The 20489-nt window shown below is 46.5% G+C and overlaps 1 protein-coding gene across 2 annotated transcripts in view; it reads right to left on the reverse strand.

The window, feature by feature from the left end:
• The window catches only part of NTRK3 (neurotrophic receptor tyrosine kinase 3), a 382724-nt gene that overhangs the window by 55594 nt on the left and 306641 nt on the right, over positions 1 to 20489 (reverse strand). For both annotated transcript variants that reach the window (XR_014148812.1, XM_081831657.1), the window contains 3 exons: positions 19771 to 19901; positions 10003 to 10175; positions 6687 to 6930 (listed from right to left, as the gene is read on the reverse strand). Coding sequence is in view for 1 of the 2 variants with exons in the window: in XM_081831657.1 (XP_081687783.1) it covers positions 6687 to 6930; positions 10003 to 10175; positions 19771 to 19901 (548 nt within the window). In the remaining variant the exon portion in view is untranslated. The remainder of the gene's footprint in view (positions 1 to 6686; positions 6931 to 10002; positions 10176 to 19770; positions 19902 to 20489) is intronic.

Consider the following 20489-nt stretch of genomic DNA (forward strand, 5'->3'; position numbering starts at 1 on the left):
AAACATATTTGCAAAAAAAAAAAAAAAAAAGATTAAATGCTATCACCAGTAAAGTAAGTTCTCCAGTGACTGGTAAATAACAGGGACTCAATAAATGATGGGTGTCATTACTATTAAAAAAAAAAAAAGGAACAATGTGGCTAAGTGCAGTGTGGTATTCTGGAATGGATCCTGGGACATTAAAAAGAACATTAGTGGGAAAATTGATAAAATCCAAAGTCTAGTTTTGTTAACAATTTGTACTGATGTGAATTCTTTTTAGCTTTGACAAATGTACCATGGCCAACAGTAGGGAAAACTGGGTGAAGTGCATATGAGAACTCTCTTTACCATCTCTGCAACTCTCCAGGAAATCTAAAATTACTCCAAATGAAAACATATTTATAAAGATTAAGAGATGGGACCATCCCATTCTTTAGGAATGGAATATAAACCCCCCTGCCATTGTTCTCCTCCAGATAAATAGGAATATGGGTAACAAATTATTAGGATATCCAACAAACAGCAAGGGAATGATCAGGCCTAGTAACTGGGCTCAGGCCACTGGACAGCCTGCAGGAGACCCTCATCTTTCAATAGTCAGAATAACTTTTCCTACCATGGTGCCTGGGTCTGCTAAGGAAAACCTAATGGCTAAAACCCTAAGGACAAGTCTGGCTAAGCTCTCACCAAACTGGTTCAGCAACCCTCAAGGACCAGTATGTCCAGCTACTAATCCTCTCCCAGGCAGTTAAGCAGGGCATCAGATCTCCCTACTCTGGGCCTTGGAGGAAAGAATTTAAGACTCAGGGTGGCTGGCAGCCCCTTGCCCAGGTGGGGATGAACAGAGTTGTGAGAGACCCACCTTTTTAGCACTGTTTCAGATTTCCAACTGGAGGAACACCTACTGGAGTAACCATCTGGTAGCTCTCTAGCCTGAATCTCACCCCTTGGGAGGAACAACTTTTCTGATTGGTGGGGGCCAGCATGCAGGCCACACCCTTTCCCCTTCTGATGGGCATCTGCCTATCTACAGAGAACAGAGAGGAGCCGCAAGAGTTCTACCCTAGTAGGGCAAAGCCTGCAATATTCCCAGGCTGCCATGACTGAACAAAGTCTAGTCTGGGAATTCAGTATGAGGGAGCTCATCGTTGCTGCCCAGCAAGGCCACCATCTGCAACTGTTCTATCACTATACAAGTACACATTATAATCTCCATCTGTCTGGGTTCTCTGTCTCAAAGGGCTCAGAACTCAGAATCTGAGCAGGGAAGAGGGGTACCAGTTACTGCATGAGCCTCCCAAAACCCCAACAAAGAGCAAGGGGTATTGGTGGCTCCATGTAATCCTGAAAGTCAGTTAGCTTAAATCACCATCATTAACTTTTAAAGGTAAAAGTAAATTACAAGTTATTTCATAGCTCTGGCTCTCCTCAACACACTGCCAGCTACTTGATTTCCATCTAAGGACCTCTCCACTTGAGACCAAAAACTAATTAATTAGTCAACAAAACTTTGAGAATGTATTTTCTTTTCTATTAACTTGGACTCTGTTTGATTTAGAACATTCCCTCTTTCCCCACCCAATCAATTGAATTTGCTTTCTTGTCGGCATGCCTTTTTGCTTTCCAGGGGGATGAACAAAAGCACCAAGATGGCAGGTGGGGCCAAGCTCCCCCATTGCTTACAAATGCCACGTGACACCAGGATTTTGCAAGCAGAGGATAAAAGGGGCATCTCAGGATTATCATCTCCATCTTCAGGATGGGAATAGCAGTAGAAAGTAAGGATATCTTGTCCTAACTTTCCTGATAAATCATCAGACATGGGATGGTATGCCGTGGAATGTTGGAAGAGAAAGTTTTTCTTCACCCATAATGGGGCAGAGGTTACCAGCTGCTCACTACAACCCATGTTCTTCTCTTCTACCTGAAGACACAGCTACACTCCACTTCCTTTACAAATGGCGAGACCCTGCATGTGATTGGGTTCTTGCCATAAGTGACAGGCCCCACTTTCAGGTCAGGCCCATTAACTACATACATTCCTTCATGCCCATTTCCCCTCCCAGCTGTGGAATGGGGATGGATGCCTAGGTTGACCAAGGACACTACACAAAGAAGAGGGTAGAATTCCATCAGCTGGAACGACTGCATGGAGGAGGGGCTATTTCTCCAACAAGTTCACCTGCTCATACTGTTATATGACCTAGAAATAGGCTTCTATTTGTGTTGGAACCATTATATATATTTTTGCATCTACTTGCTGTAGCAGCTGGCCTACCTTCTAACGCACTTAGGTAAGCCTTATTCAAAATGCCCATTTGGGAATTGGGAAGACATTTGTATTTTAGCTCCAATTATAGTAACAGTAATTAATATTTAACATTTATCATCTTAAGAACTTTATATTTATTAACTCTTAATCCTCATAGTAAATGTATATGATAAGGACTAGTAGTCCCATTTTATAGTTGGGGGCACTGAAAGGTTAAATAACTTGCCCAAGGTCATATAGCCAGGGATTATAGAAGCTGAGATACAAACCCAGATAGTGTGGGAGATAACACTTCTCATCACTGCTATGGGGTCACCACGACATCCATAAAATCAAATACTCTACCAGTCAAATCAGTTTATTCTAAATTATTCCCACCTTCTAAGGGTTGCTGTTGTCATCCTCCTCAGGGGTTTCTAGGTACCCTGATCTGGAATCTCCAGCTTAGAACCCAGAACTTGTTATCAGCTGCCAGACTTGCCTTATGTCCCCCAGAAGTGTGTCTGTCTGGATTTTGGCATACCTTCTCTCATATCTCCTGGACACTTGGCTCCATCTCCTACCCAGACTCGACTCTGGCTTCGAATCATCCTTGACTCTGACCACCACTCACCTGCCTCCTCCCGACATTGTCCCCAGATATTGATTCTACTTGCTCAGATAATGGATTCCCCCCCAACATCTTCAAAGACTCACCTCACTTAGGTGGGCGTCTGTCTGTTCAGGTTCTTCTTGGTCTGGCCTCATCTACTTCTTGCCTAACTCTGAATGCTCATTCTGACTTTGTTCACTCATTCATATTTTTAGTGGGCATCTACAATGCTAGGTACTGTGCTAGGCACAGTAACTCCTCCTCTTCAGGACTCTCAAAACTTTCTTTGATTCCAGACTTGACCTCTAATTTCTTAATGTTGTCTGATGTTCTGAGAAAGGTATAATGGTACGAAAATCCACACTTGTCCAAGCCAGCTTACAAGCAATCTCAGAAGCGTCGAGTGAGTGACCCACAGAAGGAAAAGGTATGTCACCGGGCATAGCCTTAAGAAGAGAGAACAAAGATCCTGGCACTCTAGTGCAGAGATGTTTGTTTTCTCTTTCCAAATACGTAACAGGAAATCAGGCAGTTCACCTGTGTAAATCGTTTGCATATCACTCATATAGGAGCCAGATGGCACCTCTTTGTTTTAAGAAATTAAAAATAAAAAAGAAAGAACATAAGGAGGAGTTTATCTCCATCTCTCTCCCTGCTCTTGTATATACACCCTGGACTCTGTACTGGGCAGATGAACACACGCACGTTCACAGGCATGCTCACACGCACACACACCCACGCACACACTTGCACACTCTCACACTCTCACACACACAAAGAGAGAGGCCTGGGTTATCTGCATTTAACTGAATTAGGCACCAGGAACTCACAAACTCCTAGGCTCAACAGATTTCTGTAACCTACAGTAGCAAATCTATCCCGGATGTCAGCTTGCAGAGAGAATCCTTCAATGCTCCTGCTATATAATAAATCACTGCATTCCCCCAGAGCCTCAGCTAGTGTACCAAACAAAAAAATATTTCATAAATCACCTGAACATGAACCTAGCTGTGATCATGAGGACCATGTAAACACTGACCAGAAGAACAGGCAAGCGCTGATGATCCAGTCTTTCTATTCAAGTTGAAACCTTGGAAAGGAAAGTTTCCAGATGTGGTCAACTTAAAGACCCTACTCCTTTGGGGCAGCTACATGATCCCAGTTTATCTTCCAGTGATCAGGAGGTGCTTCTCTCTGACCCAAGAATGACATCTGGAAATCAGATTATCCCTGTGGTTCTCCTGCCTTGGGTATGAAGGAAACAATAGTTTGCCCAGTAAGCTATGTATTCCAGGCTCTTTACACAAAGTAACTTGCTTAACATCAAAATAACTCTGCCAAGAGACTACATTTGTCCTCATTTTTTAAATGGGAAAACTAAAGAGAGGTTAGGGGAAGTGCGCTGGGGTCCCAAGGCTGCTAATGGTGGTGGTGTTTAGTAAGATCAGGTCCCAATGCAGAACGCCTTTGCACTCTGACGTCCTCCAGTGTGGATAACAAGACTTTGGAGTTCATCCAGTGATGTGACCCCTGGCAAATCTACTTCTGCCTTTTGTTTTGCAGAGGGTGAGGGAGGGGGAGCTGTGCATACATTAGGACATTGTGAGCAACTGAACACGAAGATATGATACATACTACTCTCAGAATATGGAAAGTATAATATCTACCCACCATCAGTGGGATATGCAGTTTTCCCATAGTGCACTGTTTGTACTACAATATCTCTTTTTAATTTCATATTCCCTGTGAACAAAGACATACATTTTCAAGCCAGCTGGCCTTCACTTACACCCAGCTTAGAACTCATGAAAAAGGGATTGCAGATACCTGAAGAGTGGACCTTTTCCACCTCGCCCTCCCTTCCTCAAGTTCCAATCAGCCCTGGTGCCCACCAAAATAAGACAGATTCACCCCTTGCTGCTCTCCCAGGAGGAAAGGGCATCAGTTCCCAGTTGTTAAAGCAAGGGCAAAGCAGTATCATTGGATAGCTGATAGATGTGATTTTTTGGCTTTTTTGAATCAGAATCAAGAAATATGAAGGGCACTCCTTGAAGTGAGTTTGACAGCTGAGTGTGCACACATTGTGGCCAGATATTGTTTCCCGGGACCGTGGTAAAGCCAGTAGAGAACAGATTGGCATAATCAAAAATCTGCCGCACACAGAAAAACGATGATTCCCTCCCTTGCTTTTATCAATACCAACGTAAATCTGAGCTCAGTCAAACAGGCCAGCATACCCCATTACAGAGAGCACAAAGGCAATTAAACGGTGCCAACTCCAGCTAGACTCAAGAAATCTACAGTATTATTGGTATAATGGTATGAAAATCCACACTTGTCCAAGCCAGCTTACAAGCAATCTCAGTAACCACACCAATGCCTTTCTTGGAAATGAGTGAAAAAATTAGTCTAGATGCTAAAGAAAGACTCTGCTTTGATGTTTCCTAGCAGGTCTGCCCTGGCCATCCATCTATGGCGCCTGCTGCATTGTGCTCCCTTTTCCGTATCTGGGATGTTGGACAGGGTAGGTGGCTTGAGAAACTGCCTAGTTGCTCGGACCTTACTACCTTCCCTGCTGTTTGGTCTACTTGGCCTCATATTCTCTCATGATGGTATATCATCTGGCTAAAATGAAGTGTCTTGAGTGACCAGGTCTAATGTCTGAGCAATGTTGTTTAGGCAAAACCATCAGGAGCATCCAGATTGAACAGATCTGCACATGCCAACCCCCAACTCCCAGCCTCATAGTCCACCATGCTTAGGCCAACAGGACAATCATATCTGGGTTCTTTGACTCACAATATGATCATTCGTTCCCTACAAAGAAGATAAAACCAATGGCTACCATGCCTCTTGACCTCTAGAACTTTGTCCCACCCTCTTCTTATACCACCTGTTCAAACTCCTCACCCACTCAATGTCCCTGAAGTAACTATTACATATTTCTTGAGGCATGTGCCTTCCAATCAGTTTGCAAAGGTTATCCGATCTCTGCATCTCAGGCTGCTCCCATACTTCCCTCTTTTGGGGTAAATGACACTCGTGCCCACTTGTCTTTTCCCTGGCAATAATACCCCTGTCAAAACCACTCAATAATCCACTGGAAGGGGTTTCCCAGAGACAAAGGGAACAAATAATCCTGGAAGCAAAATAAGATAAGATACCTCTTAACATAAAGCAGACCACTGTATAGAAGTAAAATTGAATGTGATGCCTCCTACCAGCTTTTTCTAAGGCCAACCTGCAACTCTCTCCAAAGTTGGCAACAATAACATGCTTTCTTGCTTCACCTTTCCTAAATCATTCAGTTGATTTTGCTCAGCAGGACATTAATGATTTTTGCTACTTTACTGTGGGTTCTGGCTTCTCATCAAGATCTACCTTTGAAGACAAGATAAGCCTACACAGTCACCAGATAATTTCAGAGAATAAAATGTGTTGTGGGTAAGGCTGGGTCAGGGACTGAGTTGGAAGGTGTTAAAATGTAGCACCAAGTTGAGCTTGACTCTGTGTGCATTTGGGCATACATATATATGTATGAGTCCGTTTGCATGAAGAATGAGTATTGATGTATGTAAGAACACAATGCATATGTCACTGCAATGTAAGAATACCATCAAGTTGAATGTCCAAGAGGAAGGGAGGCATGAGCTATTGAGAGAATAATAAACAGATATGTCAAGATGTAGGAGTGGCCAAAGGATAGCCACCACGTGTATGTCTGGGCATGGGTGCATACGTGCGTTCTCTGGAGTGACAGAGTTAATGGACAATGACAAAGACATGTGAGCAAGGTGTTAGCTCTGCTGCTGAGTCCTGCAGCTGGAAAAGCCACCTTACCCTGTAGTAATCGGTGCTGTAGACATCTCTGGACATGCCGAAGTCCCCAATCTTCACCAGCAGATTGGCTCCAACCAGGCAGTTCCTGGTGGCCAGGTCTCGGTGTACGAAGTGCTGGGAGGCCAGGTACACCATGCCTGAGGCGATCTGACTGGCGATGTGGAGCATTTGGGAGAGTCCCAACTCGCCTTTCGCCTGGCGTGGCTGCCCATCTACAAGGATCATAGCATCTGGCCCATGGGCCCTGTAAGGGGTGGGGAAGAAGACAGAGGACAGAGAGAATTCAGGAGACCACGAGGAACAGCCTTCTTGATTCCCTGTTCTCAATCACCACAGAAATGAATAAATCTCTCTTAGCCTACTTATTGCCTATTTCTGTCTATCCAACATTACGATATGTGAGTGTGCATTATGAGTACAATACTACAATCAGATTCCCAACTAAGATGATGCAGACATAGTCTAATGGATCAGGAAATAAACCTACTCTTTTAAGTATCTTAATGCTATGCAGGAGTTTCCCCAGCTCTAGATATCTACTACAGAATCATTAATAAAACAATTAACTCTTCCAGAGCCCTTGCTGTTCCAAGCCCTTGCTGTTCCAAGCTCTAAAGATCTCAAATCTATTAATTCACTTAATCCTCCAACTCCAATTTTGAGTTAAAGCAACTGAGGCACAAAATGGTCAGATCACCTGGCCAAAGTCACAGGAGTGCCGCAGTGGCCATATGGATAATCCGGAGGCCGAAGGAAACCAGACATGTGGTTCTAGAGAGCTCTAAATTTTAAGGAGCATCATCAATTGTGCTGAAGAGATTCCTGGGCCCCGCCCCCTATGATTCTGATTGGCTGGGCGGAGCTCGATCGTTTGCATTTCTGACAAGCTCCAGGTGATGATGCTGTGGGAGGGCAGTCCACACTGTGGGTAGCAGGAGCCTGGAGTTCACATTCCTACCCTATCCACCACACTGCCTAGGACTGGATAACTTTTGTTGGTGGCAGGGCCGAATGGAGACCCTTCGGGTCTGGGAAGCTGAGGCCTGGGAAGCCCCGGTTCCCCCACCGTCCCAAATCAAGGCCCCGGATTTGTTATCCTAACGCCTTGCCTTGTCATATCGGTCACTTTTAGTATTCACTCTTTTCTCCAGAAAGCCCAATGAGCCATAACCACACCCAGAGCCCTTATTTATGAAGTTGTGGACCAAGGAGCCCTCGTGTACAGGGAGGCCTCGGCCTGTTTTACTGCTTCTCCAATTTCCACTGAAAGGAGTCGTTAAATACGAACACATTCATTTTATTGTCTCCTGTGGGTTCTGTCTACTTCACCCTCCGAAGGAGAGCTACTGCATCAGCCCGCAAGGAAGGAGCATCCGCAGGCAAGCCTGAGCTCGGATCGACCAGTAGAGGACGCTGCAGCCTGCCCCTAAAAGCCACCAACTGGCTTCTCTACTCTTTTCTTCCCTCTTCCCTTATATTGGGCATGGCAGGGGTACACAGAGGCCCCCAAGAGCTCTCTGTAGGCCTGTCTGGGGCACTTGGGGCTAAAGGCACTGCTGAATCTATGGCGCGGGCTTGCTGGGAAATGGAGTATGTCCCTCGGACCGTCCCAGGGGGATGCAAGCACAGCATAAAGATCTTGAATACTGAGAAAAGGCATTGCCTGTATTAGTAACTATCCCGGTTCACAGTCCTGATAAAATACTACTTGTAATAATTTAATAGTAGCTATCATCGACTGAATACCCAGCTACGTGGAAAACTCATTTAGGTATTATACCAATATAACCACTTAGCACTCATGGAAGGAAACCTGTGGAGCAGTTAGTATTAGTCTTGTTTTCTAGGAGAGAGAATTAAGGTTTAATAACTTGCCCCAGGTTACATCACTAAGACGTGACAAATTCAGGATGTGAACCCAAGTCTGTCTGATGACAAGGACAGAGTTCTCCAAGAAAGGAATAAATTTCATTGTGAAAATCCAAGTTCAGGAGGTTCAAAACATCCTACAGATGTTTTCCCTTCTTTGGGGGCCATTTTTGGAAACCCAGCTCATAAGAAGAGTTCATTAACTGCTACCAGCCCTTTCCAGGACCCCTCAAAAACACGGCACACTAGTCAATGTCTCACTTGAAGAAGATGCTCTCAAGTTTTGGTGAGTGTATTAGCAGTGTTCCATGGCCCACACGTGAACTCTGAAAATGTCATTATCAGCCATGGGATGCAATGGATACCAAAAGAACCCTACGTGTCAAGGGCCTGATTGTCCCAACTGCTTCCTGGGACCCCGAATTCTACACACCCTCACACACGGCTGCCCCCTCCACATCTGGCACTACTTGGAAGTGGCAGATGTGGGAGGCAGAGAAGTGCGAACTCTGCTCTGGTACTGAGAAGCTGTCTTCCCTGGGGAAGGCTGTCTGCCCCCCTGCCGTGCAGCTCCATCCAGAACCTTCTGGCTGAGGTTCCAGTCTCTTGCTAGTTCCATCAAAAGCATCTCAAAACCCAGATGATCTTGAGCCAAGTTTGGGGAAACCCTCTTACAACATATCTAATCTTTCTAGAACAGTTCTATCCAGTTGAACTTTTTATTGATGGAAATATTCTATACTGGACTGCCCCATATTGTAGCCACTAGCCCGAGGGGACTACTGAGTACTTGAAATGTGGCTAGTGTGACCAAGGAACTGAATTTTTAAATTTAATTTAAGTCATGTAAATTTAAATTCAAATATCCATAGGTAGCTACAGCACTGGACAGCATGGTTATAAATTTACCCGAGGAAAATCTGCTCTTGTTTTTCAACCATCTCTGTCTCCTGATGAACTTGTAACATTGTACTTTCTTATTCATCATAAAAAAGTCTCCAGCAAGAAAGTTTCCAGCAGGGATGTAAGATATTAGCTCCACTTTGCAACACTGAGAAATGTAAGGCACCAAGTGAGAAAACAATTCAGATCATCAGGAGAAAAAGTGGCTCTACAGTCTCAGAGTTGAGAGTTATAGGCTGGCAGGCCCTCTGGGCTCCCTCCTCAGACTCTTCCAGACCCTGCTCTTGCGGTCAGTCCACCTTGTGATCAGGAAGAAGATACTCACTTGTCATAGCATCCTCAGTATTTCCCCCTAGAAATCAGTGACAAAGGCCTGAAGCTTGCTGCTCAGGAACTGATATGAAAGATTGAAAGGTTGCTTCTCATTTCTAATCCCTAGACTTATGTGTTCAGAGGAGCTGTGTGACTTCTGGCTCCAGGGGAACTGCAGGGGTTCAGGGGGGCTGGCTGGGGGCCAGAACTGGGGGCAGCAGTCCTTGCTTACCTGAGGAACTTGTTCAGGTCTCCATGCTTCATGTACTCAAAGACCATGATGAGCGGGTCCCCATCACCACACACCCCATAGAACTTGACAATGTGCTCATGCTGCAGGTTAGTGAGCAGCTCAGCCTCCCTCTGGAAATCCTTCCGGGCAGCCAGGGTGGGATCCTTCAGGGCCTGGAAACAATGCAGGATATGGGTTTTAGCAACCAGAGGGCAAGGGCCTGTCTGCTCCCCTCCTGGGAAGAAACCTGCCCATGATAAAGACAGCTGGTCCCCAACCAATCCGATTTTAATCAGGGTTTAAAGACCATGAGGTGACATCACAATAGCCAGGCCCGATTCCTTCTGTCCTCAGCCTGTTCATCCTTGCAGAAAGAGAAGCCAGCTTTCTGGTGCCCCACCTTCCATCCACTGGCCACTGATCTCAATGCATGTTCACCTCAGAGCCCTTTGCTCCCTGAGAGTTCACATGAATGGCGGAGGGAGGGGGCTGGGCAGGTGGAAAGCCTGACCAAGGCGCCTTCCCCTAAGCTTTCCTTGAAGAAATGGTCCTGCAGCTAAAAATAACAGTGGAAAAACCACCACCCCATTGCTTTAACTTTGTAAATTAGCCTATGCCCAGAGCCTACCAGAAATCAGGCATAATAAAGCCTCCTTGCCCTTTCTATTCCTTGATTTTAGATTGTGAAGGAGTGTATATTCACAGAGAAACATCAACATGTTGCTTCCAGAAGGCACCTGTGTCCTCCTAGTAGGAAGCTGAAGGAGGCACTGGGGGGCGAGTGGGACTGCAGCTATGGGAACGGCAGTGAACAGGCAACAGCTTTAGGATCCACCAAGAACCAGGATGGCATCAAGTCCTGCAAAATCCCAGGGCAGGATGGGCAGGTGGGCATCCTGTGGTCACTAAAACGCCACAGCGTAGCCCCTGTGGGTGGGAGAGCCCAGGGTGAGTGGGAGACATCAGACTGGGTTTCAGGAAGACAAATGGAAGAGGAGCGGTCAGGAGGGGTGTCAGGTGTGAGTGTGGACACTCTAGCACTAGAAGGGGATGGTGAGACCGAAGTAGAAGACTCTGAGCACATCTGAGGGACCGTGGTGGACAGGGCCCTGCCACAGGGATGCAGCTATGCAGGCCCGAAGGAGGGTGAACAGTAAAGGTGCGTTGCGGTGGGGGGCGTCCTGCAGGAGGCACAGCCTGGGCAGGTGGGCGCACACATTTCAGGCTTCCCTCCCTCCCCCACGAGGTTGGAGGGCAAACAGGGCCAAACAGCCACTTGCTTCAACCAACACAGTTTCGTAACCTCACCAGACACAACACTAGGCCATGAGGGAGCGAGTGTGAAGTTGGCACGCTCTTTTCAGCTTAGTGATAATCTAGACAGGCATGAGAATGGTTTGCATCCTCTCTGCCAAGCATCTGGCCTTTTGGTGATTTAGGCTGACCTACCTCCCCTGTAGATCATGTTACTCCTGCAAGGCCTCGCCAGCCACGGGTCTTTCTGTTGCCTCGGCCACACGCATTAACTGAAATCCACAGGGCTGCCTTGGCTGACAGCCCTGCAGGGATGTGCATATGCAAAAATCCTATCTAGTAGGGCCCATCAGACCTCCATCAGTTGCTAGCACACATTAGAGATGATGCACTTTGAGCACTAAATATCACCAGCTTCCTTCCACCTGCTTACTGCTGGAGTTGGAGAAACTGAGGCCCAGCCCTGTCTGGGAGTCAGTATGCATTCACACATCTCAAATGGAAGCGTACCATTAAACCGGACCTCAGCCATCTCTGGGACCCCAGAGTTCAGTCTCAATGTCTCTAGGGCCATGGTCTCCTAGCTAGAGATCAAACCCACTCCGACATCGACCGGCACCACCTTTCACTCTTTTTGAACTTTGGAGCATTCACCGAAAACGCATTTGATGAAATGATTCTACCGTTGACAGAAATTCTGGGATTTATCTCATGCAGCTTTCCCACATGACAGGTGAGGAAACCAAGGTCCAGGACGGGGAAATGACTTGCCAGAGACCATGCAAGAAGCCAGGGCTTGAATCTAGAGCCCAGGGACACTTTCCTGGCTGGCACACCTGCTTGAGTTAATTTACCAGATGAACTGACCACCAGGCATGTTCCCAAGGAAATGAGGGGCACAGAAATTTTATGGTGTGAAAGGGCAGAGGAGAGGGCCAGGTAAGGCAGAGGGGCCGGGCGCAGCGAGGATGCTGGACAGGTAGGGCTGACTAAGCCCGGCAGGGAGGTGGGCGGTCCAGCCCGTTGCTGACTTTGCCGGCTCTGAAGCTCATGTGTTCTGCACTTCAGCTCTGGCCGCCTTCTCAGGGAAGCTGCCCACTAAGAAAGGAGCATGCTGCTGTGTGTCCACGTGCAGCCAGAACAATGACATTTGCAAAGGTTTCTTGCTATGCGTGGGAGAAGGCAGAGTCATGGTGAGAGGGGTCCTCGCTGCGACCCAGCTCCTGAGCTGCGTGGCCTGGGCCGTGGGTAGAGGATGACTGCCAGTGATTTGTTTATTTTCATGAAGAATAAGAGGGGGGAGAAAAGAGGAACCCAGCATGGGTGGGATGGGAGACTACAGAGATTTATGGGAATGCTGGATTTATGAGAGGGAAAAGTAGATCAAATTTGGGGCCAGCCAAATGGCCTCTCTCCATCTCTGTAAATCATTCTCTCGAACTGTCTGGACGCCAATAGCAGCCATGGGATTTTTCCGTTCTTGGCTCTCAGGCAGTGCCAGCCAGCGTGCCCAAGCCTGGTGCTCCACACTGCCAGGCAGACAGGGGTTCCTCATTTGGGAGATGGGGCACAGAGCAACCACTGTCCCCTAGTCTCTCCACAGCCCTTGTCCACTGCTAGTTCTCTCTCTGTCTTCACACCGGGTTTTCCAGCTCCTGGGTCCAACCTGAAGTGCCTATGTAATTGGCAAGGGGTCAGGTGCGGCAGCTGGGGGCCAGGGCTGCAGGTGGCCCCAGTTCCCAGGGATTGATGCAATTGGAACATAGATGACAGGAGGAGACTAATGAGGAGGAAAATCAGCTCAGAGGCTCCCCCGCCCTTCTCAGTGGCATCCACGCTCAACCCCTTCTTTGGGACTGGGAAACTTCAAAGTGGATCGCCATTCAGGGGCACCAGTGAGCTCCTGTTGTTGCAGGAGACGGGTCTCGCCAGAGGGTCTCTGAAGCCGGGGAGGCTCCCCTAGGTCCTTTGAGCAGTATCCACAGAACAAAGAAATCTGGAATTTGCCCCCCACCTCATCTCCTTTCTTTTCCCCCAAAGTTTGAGGACATTGCACTTTCTGATCTTCCTCTCTATGTGCATCATATCTCATGTCCAGCCCAGCCCTGGGTTTCAGTGGGGCCGTCTGGTAAGAGAGGAGAGAAGCAGTCCAGATGACAAAAGCATTCGAATTTCTATGGGCGCCTGAGTGGCTCAGCACCCAACTCTTGATTTCGGCTCAGGTCGTGATCTCAGGCTCTGAGATCGAACCCCACAATGGGCTCCGCACTGAGCATGAGCCTGCTTAAGGTTCTCTCCTTCCCTCTCCCTCTGCCCCTCCCCTGCTCGTGCAAAGTTTCAAAGTGTTTGGCTTCAGATTTCATTAGTATACTGATTTAACCCATTTAATATATGCAGAGATACACACATTCCTAAATGTTCACATTTTTAAATATTCAAACACGCACATACGCATGCCAATCTACACTTTTTAAGTATAAAAATCATCTCTCTCCTTTTCTCTCAAAATCCGCTGTCACTTCTCCTTGCTGACACTCCCAAACGGTTTTATGAGAGAGGAAGCTGGGTAAGTTTTCACAAGCAGAGGTGGGTCTCATCTGGTTTCCTGGCTTACAACTGGCCATTGGTTTCCCGTTGTTTTTAGGATAAAATCCAAACCCCTTAAAACAGTCATGGGCTCTAAATGTCAGGTCTCCCCATCTCTCTCTGCCTCCTTTCCTCCCATGCCCTTTCTCTCCACTCATTACACTTTGATCTCGTTGGTCTTTCTGTCCTTGGTACCCACCAAGCTTTTACCTGCCTCAGGCCCTTTGCACATGCATTCTTTTGGTCAGAAAAAACTCCACCAAGTTATATCCACATGACTGGCCAAATTAACTGGTACTGTCTGTTACCTCTCAGGAACATCCTGACTGAAACCCATTATGCCCTGAATAATGGTTGGATACCCAGATAGATACTTCTATCCCAGAGCGGAGCTTGCCAAGGGTCAGCTGTGATTGTTTCTCAAAACCATTTATGATCCATCTGTTAATGTCATTGCTTAATGTAATGAAACATCATAGAAACCAATGAAATATGAGTACAAAGAGTTGGCTGGTTTTCTTTCTTTTTCTTTTTTTTTTTAAGATCTGAGTAATTTGGGGGACATCTTGGTGGCTCACTTGGTTAAACATCTGATTCTTGATTTTGGCTCAGGTCATGATCTTGGGGTCATGGAATCAAGCCCTAAATTGGACTCCGTGCTCAGCGGGGAGTTTGCTTAAGACTCTCTCTGTCCTGCTCCCTCTGCCCCTCCCCCACCCTCTGTGCTCGCTCGCACTTTCTCTCTCGCAAAAAAAAATAAATAAATCTTTCTTTTTTTAAAGATTTTTTTAAAATTTATTTGAGAGGGAGCAAGAGAGCACAAGCAGGGGGAGCAGCAGAGGAAGAGGGAGAAGCAGACTCACCGCTGAGCAGGGAGCCCGACGTGGGGCTTGATCCTAGGACACTGGGATCATGACCTGAGCCGAAGGCAGACGCTTAACAACTGAGCCACCCAGGTGCCCCAAGTTGCCTGTTTTTATGGAAACTAAGGTGAAGACTTTAGAAAGACATGCTAAAGGTCAGTGGTTAAAAAGTGTTAAGAATAAGAGGAAAACCTATTTTTTAAGAAACTGGGAAAATACTAAAAATCTAAGATTCTGCACTCAGATTGTTTCACAAATGTCTTAAGTGCCTGTTCCAATGTAAACTAACTGACACTGGAAATCATGAACACCCAAAACAAAAACAAAACAACTCTCCAAACGAAAAGGAACTTAAGAGCTGCAGTTCATACATACTGGAAGAAATAGAATGTTAGAGCCAAATGATTAAAATTATCAATAACTACAACATGAATTTCCTGCAGATAAAGTTAATTTTATAGGAATAGGCTGATAGAGATGTTAAAATAAGTAAATGCTCAAAGACAGTAAAGAAATAATTATTTAAAACAACAACAACAACAAGGTGTGCAGCCAAAACAGGGAGAAATAAAATTAAGATAACCATAAAACCATGAACCAATTAGACATCTTGGAAGTAGATTATATGGTTCATGGAAGTTAAAACAAAAGCCTCCACAGAAAGGACAAAACCTACACTAGATAAAACCACAAGAAGAATTCATGACTCGGAGCAATGCTGAGATTCACCCAGAACACAGCATGGAGAGACAGAGGGAACCAGGAAAGGCAGAGACGAGGGGCTCATGCCCTCATCGGTGAAGGAGAGGGGCTGCCTGGATCTGAAGTGCTCCCACCATTGATTCGCTGCAGGACCTTGGGCGAATTGTTTGACCTCTCTCTCTGTGCCTCAGTGTCCACTTCCATAAAATGGGGATAGTGATCATACCTGACACTGAGGGTGGCTTGTGAGAACAAAACATTAACATGCACACATTACTTATAGGAGGGCCATAATCAATACTCCCAGTTAGATGTTGTTGTCATCATCCTGAACACCCCTCCTCCTCCTCCTCATCTATCCCTTCAGGGCTCTAAGGTTCTAGGATTCTGAGATGTGAGCTACATGGGCCTGTGTGTGCCCTTGCCTCCTCCATCCCCAGTGCCTCACGCAGGGCCAGGCACATAGTAAGTGCTCAATAAATATTTATGGGATGAATAAATTAGGCATATTTTTAAGAATATGATCAATCTTTGAAAGAAAAATATTTTATAGCACACTGAACTCTTACAAATCTAACATCAGTGTATCCTCAATGTAAGGAGAAAATAAAACACTGCCAACCCCCCCAGAAGTGCCCCCACCCCATGCCCCGCCCCTCCAATATTCCCTCTCTCACCCCAAAGGGAACCACTATACTGACTTACAGAGTTCATGATCTTGCCTTTGTAAAACTCTTTTTACTACCTAAATATAAATCCCTAACCTCTAGAGTTCAGTTTTACCTGTCTTTTAAACTTTAAATACGTGCGATCATATATATAACATTATATATATATTATATTTATATATAATATATATATGTATGCATATATATGGTGATGGTGATGAGATATATATATATATGTATATATATTTTTTTCTCTGTATTTGTCTTTTTTCATTCAATATGGTGTTTTTGAGATTCTTTATTATTACATATAGCTATAGATCACTCATTTTCCTTGGTGAATAGTTTCCCATTGTATGAACATACCACATTTATTTATCCATGTTGCTATTGATGGACATTTGGGGCTGTTTCCAGTTTTTGGCTGTTGTAAATAATGCTTTATGAACATTATTAGACATATCTCTAGATAGATAGATGATAGATAGATAATAGGAAGGAAGGAAGAGAAAGAAAGAAGGAAGGAAGGAAGGAAGGAAGGAAGGAAGGAAGGAAGAGAGAGAAAGAAAGAAAGAAGGAAGGAAGAAAGAAAGAAAGAAAAAAAGAAAAGAAAAAGGTGGGTGGGTAGGTGGATGGGTGGGTAGGTGGGTAGATAGGTAGGTAGGTGGATGGATGGATGGATAGATAGATGATAGAAAGAAAGATGGATACCTAGTGGATATAGGTCTAGAAGTAACAGTGCTAGGTCACACAGTATGGTAATGTTCTAGAATACCAAACTGTTTTTCAAAACGATTATACCACTTTACCTTCCCACCAGCAGAGGAGGAGAACTGCAGTTGCCCCCTACTTTTTGTCAGCATTTGGTATGATCATCACCATTTAGCCATTCTGCTGGGTGTTCACTGGCATCTCATTATAGTTCAATATGCATTTTTCTGGTGATGAATTAGGTCGGACCCCTTTCTCATTCTCCCATCAGCTATTTGGCTATCAGGAGACTCTCTGAGATCTTATGAACAAGTGTATTCTCTGTCAAGTGACTATTCCAAAATGGTATCACCGATTTTAAAATATGAATCACGTGATTTTAATGTCAGTCTTACACCACCCATATGTCCAAATTATGCTCTGCCTTGTCCTGCTCTCCTTCCTTCCTGGGTATTCTTTTGCCTCCCCAGCAGACTGCAAGCATCTTCAGAACAGAGGCTGTGATGTCTCTCTCTGTCCCCCATGGCACCCACTGGGCAAAAAAATTCTTGCCAATTGACTTAAAACCACAATTTTGGGAAAACCTAACTTTGGGTTATACTTGCATGTGTTCTCTGAAAGTCCACAATTACCCTGCACCAATATGAGCGCAAACTCAAGAGGAAGGAGCCTGCACAAAGGAGTAAAATCTGAAGAGGACAAGAAGCAGAAAACACCATTTCTCGGCCCTTCTACAGAGGAGATGAGTGTCTTCTCCAGGGAATGGTGTCTGGGTGGATCCCCTGGGCAGCAAATGGTGTATAATCTCAGGGCACTCATCTCCTCCAGGTTCCCAGACTCAAGGAGAGAAGAAAACCCTCTTAAAAGGATGAAAAGAGAAACACATTTTCTGTTATCCAATCTGGGTACTGTCCCTTAACCCCCGACTGCTCAGTGAGAAACATTTCCCAAGGTTTGGGGCCATCATTCCATTTCCTGCTCAAAGCACAAGAATGTCCATTTCATTTACCAGTCCCCAGAGGGATGCTGGAATGCCCAGTGGATTCGTGTCACCCTATAAATTAAAAGTTTCAGGGAAGTGCAGATTCTTTGGGGACGAAATTAGAAATCTTTCCACTTCCCTGGTTCAAGCCATTTAAAGACATCCTCGCTCATCTGACCATCCCATGTCTACGGAGGCACAGTGAGCAAGTTTATTCTCAGGCTGCCTAGCAATAATAATGATCAGCCTTCACGGAGGAAATACTCTAGTTCCTTATTTATTTTCCAGATCGTGGGTTGGCAGACAACACCTATTTTTGTAAAATATATATATATTAGAAAATGGCCTACCATCAGTTTACCTATTGTTTATGGTGCTTTCCTACTTCTTGGGCAGAGTTGAGCATAGTAACGGACAGCATATGGCCCTCAACGCCTAAGATATTTACTATCTGGCCCTTTAAGAGAAAAAGTTGAGCACCCCCTATTCTAGATGGTGAGTGCAATCTTGGCAGGTCGTTCATCATGTATCTAAGCACATTCAATAAAACCAATATCGAGAATAACGATGGTAATAAAACCAGGTAGCAACTACTCTTGATTGAGCATTTACTATGTCCCAAGCGATGTACTAAGGATTTTACATCGGTTGTGTGATTTAATCGCCAACGTTTTAAGGAGGAAATATTATATTTCCCATTATACAGATAAAGAAACTGAGGGCCAAAGAGGTTAAGGGTCTCGTGCAAGATCACAAAGCTCATCAGTGGCAGGGCTGGGCCTCCCACCCAGGCTCTCTGATGCCCTTCCACTATGCCTGGGGGCTAAACAGCATCCGTGGAAGCCGTCATCTGCCATCTGTGGACAGACACAACCGGCAGACACAGGAGACAAAGAATATACAGGGGTGCCTGGGTGGCTCAGTCGGTTAAGTGTCTGCCTTCGGCTCAGGTCACGATCTCAGGGTCCTGGGATTGAGTCCCGCATCGGGCTCCTTGCTCAGCGGGGAGTCTGCTTCTCCCTCTGCCTCTCCCCCCTGCTCATGCTCTCTCTCTCCGATAAATAAATAAATAAAATCTTAAAAAAAAAAAAAAAGACTATGAATACTCTGACCCAAAAGTCAGGGAAGCAGGGAACGGTCGTCATGAGATGGTGGGGTCAGAGCCCCCGGTGCTAAGGGAGAGACTCTTTTGAGGTCCAAGTGAGCGTCCTCAGTGGGGAGCAGTATCCCCTGCTCTCAGCCCAGAACAGCAAGCAGAATTCACACACTGCCCTCAGAAGCATTCCTGGGGCACCCGTGGAGGCCACTGAGACCTGCAGGTGCCCCCGAGGGGCTCCTTGGCTCTTGTCTGTACAAATCATGTTCAATGACTTGTCCAACGCTGGTTTCCAGGAGAAGCTGTTCCCTGCGGGCTGAAGTATGGGGGTAGGGAACTGATAGCGTGGAACTACTGCCCCATGCATTTCAGCTCCAGCTGCAGATCGGCCCAGCTGGCTCAGCAAGACAGAAGCCTTGTGGTTCCTGGGCCCATCGAAGTGGCTGCCAGGAGGCAGTAACCCTCAGGCATGCTGCCCCTTGGGCTCCGAACTCGGATCCCAGGGGGGCTATAAGGAATGTTTCCAACTTCACTCACTAGTCTCCCTGTGCTTAGTAGCTGACCCTCCCCACCCCTCCCCTTCTATTCCCAGGGACGTCTGCTGCCCTTGAGCCGCACACCCCTCACTCAACTCTGTTCCGAGAAATGTCAAGAGACTTTCCAGGCAGCTGGGGACGGGGATGAGCCAGGCTCTTTCACCAGCAAACTGGCTCCTCCAGCTGCACCCCACCCCCAGCCCCCTTAGGCTTCAGAAGCCAGAGGAAACGTCACTGACCTGGGAGCAAGGGCCCGATTGCATCTGACAACGCCAGGTCACACCCAGAACGGAGCGAGCCTCTCCTTCTTGCTCCCCGGCCCCCAGCCACCCCTCCCGCTTCCTGGCGCCTGCAAACCTCTGGGAGTTACCTTCACGGCCACGAGCATCTTGTCCTTGGTGGGGCTGAGGTTGTAGCACTCGGCCAGGAAGACCTTCCCAAAGGCTCCCTCGCCCAGTTCCCGCTTCAGCACGATGTCCCTCCTCTTAATGTGCTGCACATCTGTAGGAGGGGGACAGAGGGGAGAGCAGCCCATCAGTTCGAGGTACCTGTCCTCATTACAGAGGGGAGTGCTGCTTCTGAGTCCGCGGCACGGACAGGCAGACTCGGTCATGAACCCCGACTCACTCATGAAAAACGGCATTGCGTTGTGGTGTGAGTCCGACCCAGAACCAAATCAATCTCGGCTCTGCCCCTGACTCGCCCCTAACCTGTCTACATTACAGCTGCCTCAGCTGGAAAACAAGAGTCCACAGGAGTTAACACACAGGATTCTGGAATAATTAGCTGTAGTTGCTGGACAGCATGTATGCATTATGGCAGTCTCAATGGCTATGGGCATCGTGCGGGTTCTGACTCAGTAGGTCTGAGAATCTGCACTTCTAACAAACTCTCCGGGGATGCCTGTGTGCCATGGGCCCAAGGACTGCACTTCGAATAGTGAGGTTTGAATCCCGGCCCCCCCACCTCCTTGCTGGTTTTTTTGAGCTTGGGAAAGTGATTTCATCCCAGAGCCTCAATGTCCTCATCTGTAAAATGGGATTAGCATCCATCCATACCTTCCTTGCTGAATTCTTGTGATGATTAAGT

Source organism: Leptonychotes weddellii, chromosome 9 (genome assembly GCF_054177405.1).
Source record: "Leptonychotes weddellii isolate Sample4059 chromosome 9, ASM5417740v2, whole genome shotgun sequence".
Classification (NCBI taxonomy): domain Eukaryota; kingdom Metazoa; phylum Chordata; class Mammalia; order Carnivora; family Phocidae; genus Leptonychotes; species Leptonychotes weddellii.